Source organism: Panthera pardus, unplaced genomic scaffold (assembly GCF_024362965.1).
Source record: "Panthera pardus isolate Hobbes unplaced genomic scaffold, ASM2436296v1 HiC_scaffold_26, whole genome shotgun sequence".
Taxonomy (NCBI): domain Eukaryota; kingdom Metazoa; phylum Chordata; class Mammalia; order Carnivora; family Felidae; genus Panthera; species Panthera pardus.
Window position 1 is genome coordinate 2,709,707 of NW_026526832.1, and position 14,850 is coordinate 2,724,556.

The 14,850-nt window shown below is 41.7% G+C and overlaps 1 protein-coding gene across 2 annotated transcripts in view; it reads right to left on the minus strand.

Moving 5' to 3' along the window:
- EIF2AK3 (eukaryotic translation initiation factor 2 alpha kinase 3) overlaps positions 1-14,850 on the minus strand; it is a 68,158-nt gene that overhangs the window by 51,847 nt on the left and 1,461 nt on the right. For both annotated transcript variants that reach the window (XM_053890932.1, XM_053890931.1), the window contains exon 2: positions 3,707-3,836. In XM_053890932.1, the coding sequence (XP_053746907.1) occupies positions 3,707-3,836 (130 nt within the window). The remainder of the gene's footprint in view (positions 1-3,706; positions 3,837-14,850) is intronic.

Genomic DNA, 14,850 nt, shown 5'->3' on the forward strand with positions numbered 1-14,850 from the left:
ATTTCAAATAGCAGTTTTTGAGCCTCTTTTTGCGGTATTTTGTCCAACTTGTGAACACGACTTGTAGCTGTTGAGCAACGCACACCCTACTGAGTACCAGAGGACTCAAGCTCACGCTACATTCCTGTTTGCCTTCCGAATATTCTTATACTATTTCTATCATACACTAGCTCAGCAATTCTCAGACTGTGGGCTGTGGATGCTTTTACAAGTGCAGAGAGTCAAAGAGTTCTGCTGCGAAGGTGTTACTTGCTTTCTCACTGGGGTGATATCCGCACTGATGGTATAAAAGCAATGGTGACTAACACTGGCAGCGCCTTAGCACGCCATCGAGCACCCAACTACTGGTCACTGCGTTTCTCACCAGCACACACTTGCGGCAGAGAGAGAGAGAGAGAGAGAGAGAGAAGTTTCACTCAGGAATGTTCCGGTGAAGCGATAAAAAGTTGATTTCATTCATTTGGGACCTGAGTACACGTTTTCACTCTTCTGGCGTGACTGTCGAGGACACACTAGCACTTTAGCCACACGCTGAATGAAACACGTCTTGAGGAAAAAGCGCTTGTGTGACGGACTTTGGGGGCTGTTTGTTCACAGGGCGCCATTTCTACTCGAAAAATTGAGGGGATGTGATGGTTATGAGAGCTGGGTACCTGTCAGACGTTTTCTCAAAAATACACAAAGTGAACCTCTCACTGCAAAGAGAACAACCGACCATATTTAAAAAAAAAAAAAAAAAAAAAACAGTTTTCAAATGAAAATTCGAATTTTGGAAAACCTGTATCTACCAATGTAAGCTCAATACTTTCCCAGTACTTAACTATTTTTCTGATGAGATCAGTGGTGACAGTAACACATTTAAAAAAATTTTTCTTAAATTTACATCCAAGGATAATAACGAATTTGATCTTTAAATATTCTATAAAGAAATGTGTCAACATCTGGAAGATCTGTATAACTCACTGAATCAATATTTGCCAGATGATGTTAGAACATCATGCATGAGTAAAAGGCAAGACAGACAAATGGATGTTAATGTAAAAGAGTACAAAATGTTCATTGATATGGTTTCAGATTCTACAGTGCAACTAACCTTTAAGAAACTTCCATGTGTTTTGGTAGAGTATCAAAAAAGAATGACCCAATCACCTGAAGAGGCTTCTAAAATACATCTCCCTTTTCTAGCCACGTATATGTATGTGCCCGGATTTTCTTCTTCATATAGTTCAGCCAAAACAACAATGCAACACATTGAGCGCAGAAGCAGATATGAAAATCCAGTTATCTTCTACCAAACCGGAAAGTAAAGAGACTTATAAAAATACAAAACAAAGCCATGCTTCTTACTAAAATATTTTTAAACTGGAAAATATTCTTTATAAAAATGTTATTTATGCTCTCATCCAATGGGTTCATTTTTTAAAATGATTTAATAACAACTCTTTTTAAAATTTCTTTGAGCAGCCTGAGTTTGTAAAGGGGAGGTGCACACAGGATGGAGAAATGGCTCCAAAGCCCGAAGAATGGAGTACGGTCAGGCAAGGCTCGGTTTAATCCCAGCTTTATCGTCTAGTTGGTCTGCAATTTCAAGCAAATAACTTCTCTGAGCTTCAGTTTCCTCTTCTACAAAATGACCCTAACACATCCACCACAGGAGGATCTTTGTGAGGATCGCACTGTGTGTAAAGTACCTAACGTGTATATTACAATGCCGGTAACGGTGTTGTTGTCATTAGCGTTATCTACATAGAGAACATATAGTCTCAAGAAATGGTCTCAAGAACCTGGGGCAGCCGTAAAGTCTAGAAAACCTATTATGTTATCCCAGATGGGCAGTATCTTTCGATTTTCTGTTTTTTTCCCACAAAATAGAAAATGAAAATCTAGGTCTGAAAAGAGGCCTCAGGCTTCTTCTCCTGCATGGAAGGTGGCCAGTGAGCTTTTGATTTACTGTTTCAGGGTGACACAGTGAAACTTTGGGAATATGCTTGAGATTCAACATTTCAAAGTATTTTATCCAAAGGGTCTAGGGTTTGGGGTACGTGGGGAGGAAAGCACTTAAAACAAGAGAGCCCTGATAAACCACAGGAAATGAGAAAGTTGAACTGTACCTAAGAAAACAGCTAACATAACTTAAACCCACTCAATAACACGTAGGGCATCATAACTATTTGCATTCTACTTTGTCATACCATGCAATTTATCTTTCGTTCGTGAGTATATTTTAGTTTGCAAACACACACATGCTTTGTACCACCACAACACACTGTAATATTACCTCAGATGTAAACAGCTTACAATCTTCTGATTTTGCTGATCATCTTTTTATGTCTAGTTTAAAAATAAAGCAAAACATGCATACCCAAGCATAATCCCAGCAGAACACAAATCAATGAATGTTTCGCTTGAGTAGTAATTCATCTGAATGTTATACCTGATTCACATTATTGTAATTTATAATAAAATTGCTATTTATATTAATAATTCACAATACAACAGAAGTTCAGTATTCTCAGATTTTTTTCAGCACACTGTACCGTCTGATAAATGGTAAGCACTATGAAAACCCAGTGAGGGCTCGGCACACACAAATGTGGAGGCGGGGCAATTTCCCAAAGCACCTGCCTGGGTGCTCCAGGAAGGAATCCAGGCTGGGTTTATTAGAGTGTAGCTGGGTCACTGGTAGCAGTTTTTTCATCAGAAAATTCCATCAACACTAATCAGGTCATTCTTAAGCCCCTCATGTTAGGTTTTGTCCTTTCCAAATTTGATACCAACTGGAAAGCTTTTTGAAAGGGAACAGTTGGTGACGAAAGAGAAAAAAGAACACCCACAGGGAGTGTCCCAGAGGAGCAGCCTGGTAAGATAGGAGGCTTGAGAGTATTCTGGAAAACAGAGGTGACTGCTTTCGTGTTGGCAGTCACAACTCAAGAGAGGGGCTTATTTTAAATGACTTAAACAAGAAAGCTCTAGAAAAGGACAGAGACTTAATCTATCAGAGTCAAGACAAAAGGTGAGAAAAAGAAATTTCCCTCATTTAACCCGCACCACACCCAACCTCATCAAAGTAAGCAGTGTCCTCACTTATTGACGAGGACACTGAAGCTCTGCGGAGCTGTGTCGCCTGCTCAAGTCTTGGAGTCATGTGCCATAGGAGTTTCAGAAGCATGGTTTCTTTTTTGTTTTTGCAAGTAATCAAATTTGTCTAAAATTACATTCAAAGAAAATGTCATGCTTACCATTAAGGTATACACTTGAGGGAAAATGTAGGGAATAATTTATGGGATTTTGCCGCATGTATTTCTAACTATTAAGATGCAGTTAAGATACTTATATTTGTTATTATTCCTAGGCACCTTGTGACAATAATAAGGCAGAAGAAACGGTGATCATGTTATAGCTCAGATAAAGAGCTATATTGATACAGCAGACAGTATTCTCAGTTACTCATTTATATGATTAACTCCTTTAATGTTCAAAACAATCCTAAGAAGCAGAAGACATTACCCACTCATTTTACAGGAGGGGAACTGAGGAACAGCAAAGTTAGGTAATTGCTCCGAGGGGACACAGCTTGCAAAAGGCAGGTAGACCTCACACCCGGGCCATCAGGCCCTGAGCCCCAGCTCTCTAAGCAAATGCAGACTACAAGTGTCAGCAATCATTATTAACTGTTTCCAATCAATATGTAACAGAAGATCCTTACCTCTGGTTTGCTGAGGCTGGATGAAACCAAGGAGCCGGATCCCACGTCCAAATCCCACTGTTTTTTACCACGATTCTCAGGATCCAAGGCAGCAATTCGCCCATCTAAAGTGCTGATAATCACTAATGATCTATAAATGTAAAAAAATAATAAGACAAAGTTTAAAAGATATGTACGATATCGGGCACTGACAGCATACGCTGGAAAGAACACCAGGCCGTCTCAAGGCCTGGGGGAGGAGGGTCCACCTCCTCACAAACACAGTCTTGCTACTACTATCTGTCTAAAGCCCACCAGGCACCCTGCAGTAGGTCCTCTATCGGTTTCTATCCCTTGTGAAGAGCTCCAGACTCCCAGGTCACCCCTCGTCCCCACACTGTAATCCCCACATGGAACTCAACATTCCCGGTTCTGCCGTCTTTTTCCCTTCCCTGAGCCCTGAAAGCCTTAACCCTGAAACACAGTTCTCCCTGAATGTTCACTTGCCTTCTTGCTGGAGTAGAAAGCCAGCTCTTCCTGAGGACATTGTTTCCGGAGCAAAGAGAATTCTTTTTTCCAAAACCCTTGACCCTTGGGCCCCGTGACAGGGCAGGCGCACTCCTTGCGCCTCATTGCCATTTCCACACTATTTCTCTCCTCTCGAAAACTCCTCAGGATCAGACTGTCCCACCCATTACCCCTCCTAGTAATTGTCCACTGACCCTTGGGCCACTAGCCTCACTCTTTGAGGATTTTAGCTCCTGGTTTAACTGTCATTGTTAACACGTTCTTTGGGTTTTCATTATCTGTTTACCTTGCCTCAACCACTGCCAAGGTGAGACCCTAGCCCTTGGCATTACCAATCACCGCATCTCCCCTGCCCCACTGAAATTTCAAGCATTCCATCCTCTGCCACCAACCCCTCTTTCCCGCTTATTTCCTCTACTTCCCCGATTCCCACAAATCTCTGACCCCACCAGGGATCCTGTCACTTTGACCTTGAGCTTCACTACCATTATGCCCTCACCTCTTTCTTACCCAGTGTAAATTCCATAGGCCTTCATTTTAAGCACTTCGTAGCTTCCTAGCTCCCCCCACCTCTACTCCCTGTCCCCTCTCACTTGTCACACTTGACTGGCAGAACTTCAACCCTGGTTAAATCCAACGTTTTGCATTTTCTCACTCGCTTCTGCGCAGTTGAATGTGGCCAAAGAAAAACATAACCATGCTGACTGGGCTCACTTTAATCACGACCACCAACGTGGAAGGGGCTATTAATGATGCTCTGCCATCACAGCACACTACTCTGGTCTGTATACTCACCCACTGTCCTAGGTTGACAATGTCATTTCTCCTTTCTCCTCAACTTCTAACACTAGCTCTTCTAAGCTCAGGCATCTCGGGGACAGATATAATCAAAAGAAATCCCACCATCACACCTCTCAGTTTATCAGCAAGGGACCCAAGAATTCTACCTACCCGGCTATCACTGCAGGTGAACTGTTCATTCATGGTTCCACTCACTACCGACGTTTCTGTTTAGAAAACAGATCTCTATTTGCCAGTCCTCACATCTCCTGTCTTGCTCTTACATCAATCATTCCCCCTCTACCAGAGCATCGTTGTCAGCATTCAAACCTGGTATTATTTCCCCCAACTTAAAAATGAAACCAGTTAAACAAAATGAACCCTTTCTCCTCTCTAGCTTCCATCCACTCCTTGCCTGCCTCTGGAAAAAAACTCCTTGAAAGAGTTCTTCTATATTCTCTCTCCAAATCCTCTCCCCTTTTTCTGTCTTAAATTATTCCTAATCAACATTTTGCTTCTGCCGCTCCACTTCAAAGATTCTTGTTGGGGTCATTAAAAACCTTCATACTGAAAAACCCCATGGTCAGGTCTCCGTTCACTTGACCCTCTAGCAGCACCCGACCAGTGCCTTCTCCTTGCCCTTCGTGAAACGCACTCTTCATGCGGCTTCTAAGATCTGATTTTTTTTCTTAGTTGTACGCTACTCTTCCTCGGTTTCGTGTTCTGGTTCTTTCTCATCTCTTCTAGCTCTTAAAGTGTTCTCTACCCCCATGTACTTCATCTGATGGTCTCATCCAGCCTCATAGCTTAAAATACCAACTATATGCCGGCAATTCCCAAATTTGTATCTGTCCCTGAACTCTGGACTTACATGTCTAACTGCCTGCCAGATTCAGGTGGTCTTACAGGCTTCTCAAAGTTCGCACATCCAAAATCGGTACCCCCGGAATGACTACCCCAATTCCTCAAACTCATCCTGATTTTCCCTCAGGGCCTTTGCAGCTACTGTGCCTTCCATCTGGAACATACACTCCCAGATCCAGAACTGGTCTTCAATAAATATTTGTCGAATGAAAGACTGTGTTGTACACTTGTTTTAGGAATTTGTTAGGTATGTTTGTCTGCTTCAAAGGCCATGCAAATTCCACCTACAGATAGTTATGTTCCACTTTAGGACTATAAATACAAACTTCTTCTTTTCTATTTCACTTGAAGTACAAAGCATACAAAATCAAAGTGAAGCTAGAAGTTGACCATGACAAAAGAGCTCAATAAACTCGTTGGAAACCTTTCAAAGCACTTAATTGTTTATCAAATGAATAAATGTATCAAGTGGATAAATAAAATTGTTAATTTATTTCCCAAACTATACACCAATTCTCATTTTGAATTTTCCAAATGGTAACTCATAATCTAATTTATGAAAATAAAGATTTTTGCTGCATTACGAACGCTACTGACTTTAGATAACTAACCAAAAGAAAGAGAACAACTTAACTCCCCTCCCCACACATTACCCTGCTTTTGAAAGAGATCTGTTGGGAACTGGGGGAGAGATGGATACAACGAGGAAGAATATTATTTTATAATGAAGGGTATAAAAAAACCCATACCTTAGATGTGCCAATTTACAAATAAAAGCAAGAGAATCTATAATTAAGCCAGCATTCCAAGGTTCACAGCCAAGTTACCTCGTTCCTAGTGCCATTGTAGAAATGTCTAATTCTGTTCAGTAATCATTAAACACAAATAGCGGAATGAAAGCCACTCTAATTTAAACAAAACTTAGTATAAGCAAACAGTGTTAACCCATGAAAAATTAAGGAGACCACTGGAACACTTCAGACACTATTTTTAAAGTTCAGAACCAACATTGTTTATCACCCCTGACATTCTACTTTAACAACAGCAACAAAAACCTTTATTTTTTGAGTATGTAGGTATTTGGGCTAGAGGTATATAGCGAAGAATGGTAAAATTCTAGGTCTGATCTTCAAAACAAAGAAAAACCCAACAATAAGATATGCATATGTGTATCTTAGGTGGATATAAAAATACACTTTAAGAAGTCACTTGGAGTTTAACATCTAACTGTTCTTTCACTGAAAACCTATCATATGAGGTGCATTTTAACTGAGTCAAAGATTCTGTTTTTAAAAATTTTTTTAATTTTTTTGTTTATTTATTTTTGAGAGAAAGAGAGAGAGAGAGAGAGATGGAGATGCAGCAGGGGAGGGGGAGAGAGAGAGGGAGACACAGAATCCGAAACAGGTTCCAGGCTCTGAGCTGTCAGCACAGAGCTGGACGTGGGGCTCGAACTTGGGAATGGCGAGATCATGGCCTGCACTAAGTCAGACGCTAAACTGACTAAGCCACCCAGGCGCCCTGATTCTGTTTTTTTTTAAAACAAGATATTTTCAGATTATATACTGTATCCAGAGAAGAAGTGTAAATTTGGGCAATAATTAGAAGAACTACAAACCTGTGGGCAGGAACAAATAAGTATATCACTTTCTTAACTGCCTTTTGATATTTAATGTAATCTGGTTCTTCTATGTGAATGCAGTACCCTTAATTATTTTAACCTGCTTGATAGAAATAACAGTAAATCCCCTACCAACTCTGTTAAGTGTCAACACACACACACACACACACACACACACACGCACACAAAGTCCTTCATCCGCTCGTCTGCAACCCGCTAGCCATAACATTAACTATGGGCTCCTTCCCAAGCATGTCTCTGGAAGCAAGTATCCCTTCTGCTGTGGCTGAAATTGAGCAGTGGTACGGGGCAAAAAAGAGATGCTATCCTTTGGACTATTGTATCTAATCACATTCTAAGAGAGAGATGCTCATCCATATGCTATCGATTGAGAAAAGCATCCAGTAGACAGATAATGCTGAACGCACGATAATCAGAGAACAGCAGTAAGCATTTAGAACAAACATCAATCAGAGCTGCAAAATGAATATCCTCCCCAAATAGGGAGAATATAAAGCCATTTTATCTCTCCACAATTCACTCGTGCTACTTTCAGGTTTCTATGAACAAGAATGATAACCCCTTAACTTATTCAAGAATTGAAGGGAACTGCAGACGCAGCATTTCCTGTGGAAAGAACTGGAGCGTTTTCTTCTTCTTTTTAGGAACGGGAGCTTTGTGCACATCCCCATGGCTCTGCTCTTCTGCTCTCAGCTTCATTCCACTTGCTTTTTCACAGGTAAGATACAGCTATTTCACCAGTTCAGAATAACTCAGACTTGCCTGATCATAAAAATAATCTGGGGGTGCTCGTTAAAAGCCATTAAACATTCATGGGTCCCATCCCCAGAAGGCTTGGGAGCTATAGCTTGACAAGCACCCCAGGTTGAGTCTTGCTATAAGGCCAGTTTGGCAAACACTGACTTCCCTCAAAGGGCTATTTCCTTAGCATAAAAAACTAATCTATGACATGGATGAAGAAGGTCTATTGATCAACTCTATCAGTTAATTCTCTTGAAACTTCTATCCCTCACTTACACCTTGCTTTAGTTTACAAAGACATTTGTTTGGAGGATTCAACAGCGAGCACTGTTCTCTTATGCATCACCCAATCCTTGGAAGCCACTCTTTTTTTTTTTTTTTTTTTTAAATCTTTATTTCTTTTTGAGAGAGAGAGACAGAGTGTGAGCAGGGGAGGAGCAGAGAAAGAGGGAGACACAGAATCTGAAGCAGGCTCCAGGCCCTGAGCTGTCAGCACAGAGCCCGACTCAGGGCTCGAACTCACGAACCGTGATATCATGACCTGAGCCAAAGTCGGATGCTCAACCGACTAAGCCACCCAGGCGTCCCACTTGGAAGGTACTCTTAAGAGAGGTTTTCAACAATCTCCTCCTAATGCCAGACCCATTCTCCTCATCAAGTCTGTCCTGCAGCAGCAGCTGAAGGCCGGGTCTTGCTTCTGGACCTTCTCTTTCCCTGGCTTCCACAAGGCCACTTCCCTTCACCCCATCATTCCTGGTGCTCTCAATCTCCAGCAAGCAGGCCATGGAGTTCTAGCTTTAGCCAATGCCCATGGCTTTGACTTCACGTGGAACATGACGGCTCCCAAACCTATATGGTATTTACCATCCACCGTCTCTCTACCTGCTCTAGTTCCATTTCCAGCAGGGTGCACCCGTTATCGCCACAAAGTGTTCAGATGAATCTTCTCTCCCACATCCTTCTCCATTTGCCTTGTCACTTAACACTTACATGAGACATCATGTCTACCTTCTCCCTCATGTTCTACATTTAGACAACAGTCGGGTACTATTGATTCTATTTCTGAAGCTTTTAAATCGTCTTCTTCTTCTTCATTACCGATGCCCTTGTCCCAGAACCGATTCTCACTTGTCATCAGAACACCTTCAAAAGCCTTTCTGACGTATTTTCCTGCCTCAGGTCTCTCTCCCCTGTGCAGTTCCAACAGTTTTGTTTCTATAATAGAGATCTGATAAAGTCCTGAAGCTCCCTGTGCTCACCAAATAAAGGCCACACTGCTTGGTATAGCACATACAGCCTTTCATAATCAGGCATAACCCCCCATCCCACTGCCACGTGCATGCACGCACACACACGCAGGCGTACACAGGTTTCTAAACTTTTCAACAAAGTTCCCTTTTATTTTTTATCTTGCATCTTAAATGATTTCATTTGCACAATAAACATCATTTCTAATAAACTCTCCCATTTGTAGAGGAAATACTTAAGTACCAAGCAAAACACTGAACATTTCTTGGGGCGCCTGGGTGGCTCAGTCGGTTAAGCGTCCGACTTCAGCTCAGGTCACAATCTCGCGGTCCGTGAGTTCGAGCCCCGCGTCGGGCTCTGGGCCGATGGCTCAGAGCCTGGAGCCTGCTTCCGATTCTGTGTCTCCCTCTCTTTCTGCCCCTCCCCCGTTCATGCTCTGTCTCTCTCTGTCTCAAAAATAAATAAACGTTAAAAAAAAATTACAAAATACTGAACATTTCTTAAAAGTCATAGCTAAGATTACTACATTAAGTTTGATACAATTCTAGTTCAAAGCCAAGAAACTTGACTGTTTAATTAGGCTTCTCCTCACTGGATATCCATTTCCCATTTAGTTATTTAAAAATACTGATAATTTCATGGATCTCCACTTTTGCCTTGGAGATCCAGGAGCCCTGGCTTGGGAATCACTGCTCTGGGCTTTGCAGCCTAGAGCGGCCTTGACACTTCACATTCAAGGACTCACACACTCGATATCCCCATTGGCTTTATTCTCAAACTACTCTTATATCACTCACTATCCATTCTAGTGTAGTTAATTCTTCAACACAATGATCACCCTGTCACAGCTGGGGCTTACAGGCAAGCTGAGCTGCCCATGCATCCACCCGTGGGCCCTAACAGTGCCTGGCCCCTACATGAAATGCAATGTTTGTTGAATGAAACATCTTCGCAGGGCAGCCACTATTATACATATAAAAGAAAAACAAAACAGAAGCTGAGAAAGATGTGACTTGCATAAGGTCATGCACCAAACAAGAGGTTTTGGACAGAAGCATGAATTTAGGTTTTTAAACTCTATCGTTCTGTTAACGATAAGTTTTCATAAATAGCAACTACTGTATTACTATAATGTGCAGCTTTTACTCATTCCAGAAATTTCATCAAGATGCCATCTATCCTGTTATTGCTCTGATTTGCCCTCAACTGAGCAGAAATGACCTTACGCCACAATGAATATCCAATTTTGAAAAACCGTTTGCTCTGACTTCAGACACCCAGAATACCCGCCTATTTACAATTAAGTTTATCAGAGTCTGGTAAGTAGATGCTAAATTCTTTCATACAATAATTTTAAAGGAGGCTTACTACCTGTAGACATTTCCCATGTGAAAGAGAAGCAGGTGACAGGAGAACATTATATTGAGTGAATAGTTTCTACATTAACAACTGCTTATTTTTAAATTGCACATTTCCTTTCTTTGAGGGAAGGGAGAGGGGAAAAAAACTCTACAAAATTAAAAATGCAATTTGGCTCTCTCTTTCTGCCCCTTCCCCACTCACGCTCTGTCTGTCTGTCTCTCTCTCTCTCAAAAATAAATAAACATTAAAAACAATTTAAAACAAAAAACAAAAAAACAAAGGGGCACCTGGGTGGCTCAGTCAGTTAAGCATCCGACTTTGGCTTAGGTCATGATCTCAGTTTGTGAGTTCGAGCCCCGCATCGGGCTCTGTGCTAACAGCTCAGAGCCTGGAGCCTGCTTTGGATTCTGTGTTTCCCGCTCTCTTTCTGCCCCTTCCCCACTCACACTCTCTCTCTTTCTCTCTCTCTCTCTCTCTCAAAAATAAATAAACATTAAAAATAAATAAATAAATACATAAATAAATAAATACATAAATAAATAAATAAAAATGCAATTTGGTTAAATATGCTTTAATGTAGCCAGGAATCTTCACCTAAACATATGCTCTTATTCAAGAAATCATAGGTTCTTGTCCAAACACAAACTAGTACTAATTAGACTATACTTCTTAGTCCTCACCTACTAAGTAAATCTTCAAATCAAACCTCCTTTATTTAAACATACCACAGGACTAGCCCTGCCCCAAATCAAAACAAACGATGCCAAAAATCACCTGCTATACTTCATAGCTTTGCCACATCAGCTAAACCTTAAAGAATACCATTTAAGTTTTCAATGTTATAGACAACATGAGTACCGGATATCCTTTCTCTATGAGATTAGAACATTTTTGGACACACTCTTTCTGCTTTGTTCTAGGAGCCATTTTTAATCAAAATGGCCATTTACAAATGGAAAAGGGTGAAATATAAAAAAATAAAATTAATTCCCCCCCCTTACATTTAGTTCTGTGACCTACAAGTTCTCCTCTTTGTATTTTATAATATTTTGTAGTAAAAATGTCCAGCAGCAGCTCTTCTCTTACAAAAAGGGGGGAAAAAAACAGATGAAGTTCCCAGGCAGTATTTAGGAAATGGAGAAGCACGCTGGAGTCACAGCTCACAGCAGCTGATGAAAACCCAGGCCCTTTCTGCAAAATGCCTCAGTGTGTAAAGGCTTCTGAGTTCAAATAAAGAAGAGTATCCTCAGGGCGCCTGGGTGGTTCAGTGGGTTGAGCATCTGACTTCGGGACTTCGGCTCAGGTCATGATCTTGCAGTTTGCGAGTTTGAGCCCCCCATTGGGCTCACTGCTGTCAGCCTGTCAGTTTAGAGCTCGCTTTGGATCCTCTGTCCCCCTCTCTCCCTGCCCCTCCCCTGCTTAGGCTCTATCAAAAAATAAATAAAACATTAAAAATGTTTTGGCTACTTTTTAAAGAAAAAAAAAGTTTATTTACTCATCTACATGCTCTTGAGATGTAGAGTAAGCAGTTTGGATAAAACCAATGAAAACTCCACAAAGAGAAAAAAAAATGAACCTATGGGTCTCATATTGCTTCTTGGGCATCAAAAGACAACAAGCAAAAATAACAACCTTAATTCCCCACCTCCCTCTTTTTAAAACAGTTTTGCAAGTACCATACTTCTTCTTCACAGCTGTTTGTAATAAACGCTTGGTTAATTCAAATCTGTTCCTCCTCCTTTAAATAAACAGGATATTGGTCTATTATTATGCAACGCCGATATTGTCTGGTTTTTCACTTTTTTAAAGAGCACTTAGGAAGAAGTTTTATAAACCTGGCATATGTCTCTTTTGTTGACTCTATCAATTTACTTATCCAAGGCTTCTCCAACTTTCCATACTATCTCAAGCTACCAGGAAGACTCCTAACCACGGGCCTATCTCTTCCTAGAAGATTCTGTTTGCCCAAGATCACTTACTCTCTGCCAGGCAAAACTCCTCTATTTTCACTCTCCTTGTGTCTGAGAAAGAAGTGGTCCTCCTGTTTGCCAAGTAGATCCTCTCCAACGACTTCCATCTCCTCCTCTATTCCTTTCTTCTTCAACCTGTCTCTACAGGCTCCCTCCTCTGAACGGATAACCACTCCTAGAACTTGCCTGCGGTCAAGCTGAGCAGTGCAGGAAGGAGGGAGTGGGGCTGAACACCATAGATGAATCCTTACCATCTTGCAATCTGAGCACTCTGTTGCTTGACTTAAATTCTTTACCCGTGCTTACCACCAAATCCCTCATTCTTCTCAGTCCTCACCCTACACCTCCAACCCAACCCGTGGGATTTGTCTCCTCTGCTGGCTCATCTTCTCTAAAATATAAGGCATTTCTTTTTTTTTTTTTCAATGTTTATTTATTTGAGAGAGAGAGAGCAAGCAGGGGGAGGGGCAGAGAGAGAGAGGGAGACACGGATTCCGAAGCAGGCTCCAGACTCTGAGCTGTCAACACAGGGCCCGACGTGGGGCTTGAACTCACAAACTGTGAGATCATGACCTGACCCGAGGTTGGACCCATAACCAACTGAGCCACTCAGGTGCCCCAGATGTAAGGCATGTCTTAAGGTCTATCACAAGCCTCCTCTTTCTTACAGCTTCAACTCTGTACTCTGATTTCTCTCCAACTACAGGCCATCATTTTTAGCTGCTTCCCAAATTACTCCTTCTGGGTGGCCTGCCTGTACCTCCAAGTCACCATGCCCCAACACCGTGCCCCTTACCTTTTCTTCCCTGCTCTCCTCAATTTCCCCACTTCCCCACGTGTACCCCCATCTTCTGACCACCCCGCCTCAACTCAATCTGTGGACAGGGGTGCCCAGGGAGGAGGAAATCAATTCATTTGCCAGGAACCAAGATTCTGTCTCAAATCTCTCCCCTCTGTTCTATATCCACTTAACAACAAACTTAAACAGACCTGGCATTCAAGATACTCTACATGCTTCTCCAACTGTAATGTGCATGGGGACCATATGGCGATCATGTCAAAACCCAGATCCTCCTTCAGTGGATCCGGATGGTGCCTGATTCGTATTTCTAACATGCTCCCAGGGCATGACGAAGCTACTAGTGTTAGACTCTACATACACAATCTGGTCCCAACCTATCGTTCTAGCCTCATCTTCCACAACTCTCCACCCAGCACACATCATATGTGCATGTCTGTATCTCCCTCATACACACAGGACACACACACACACACACACACACACACACACACACACACACACACACACACAGAGATATACAGACAAAAATGTTCCCTAAACATCCTTTCCAGCTTCTGTGCCTCTTCCTGTTTCCTCAAGTCCAGTGTTTGTTCACCATGATCCTACTCACATTTCACAAACCAATTCACTCTGCCATGGCCTTTTCTGAGCTTTTTACCTACTTCACCCCCAAAACTCCACCCACTGAATATCACAAAAACCGTGGGACACTCGGGGCACTCCTTCTGTTCTGTAATGTCATTACGGGTCTCCTCATCTAATCCTCACTGCTAGACGACACGCACCTCCTGGAAGACAGGGACTATCTGCCTCTGACCTCTGTTAACCCCAGGGCATCCTGGGGGCTGTCAGTGCCAGTAAGCACCTGCTGCAGTGGACCTGTACCTAAGAAAAATGAAACATCTACTTTACTTCATGTAACTTACTTCGAACAGATGCCTCAGAAGTTTAAGGAAAACAAAAACACTCTTCCAGGAAAATTAATTCATTAGCAAAATCTATGAAAATTTTGTCAAATGTTTGCTATTTAAAAAGAAAAAAATCTACATACAAATGTTGCAATAGTGCCCAGAAAATTTTGGTATTATCCCAGGCGTATAGATTGAGGTTCTGATATTTAACTGAAAATGAAATCTAACTTGTTAGGATCTAGTAATTGGTATATTACAAGCTTACAATACTTTCTAATACAGTTCCTCGCCCTCCCTGGTTTAATTTACCTAATGCT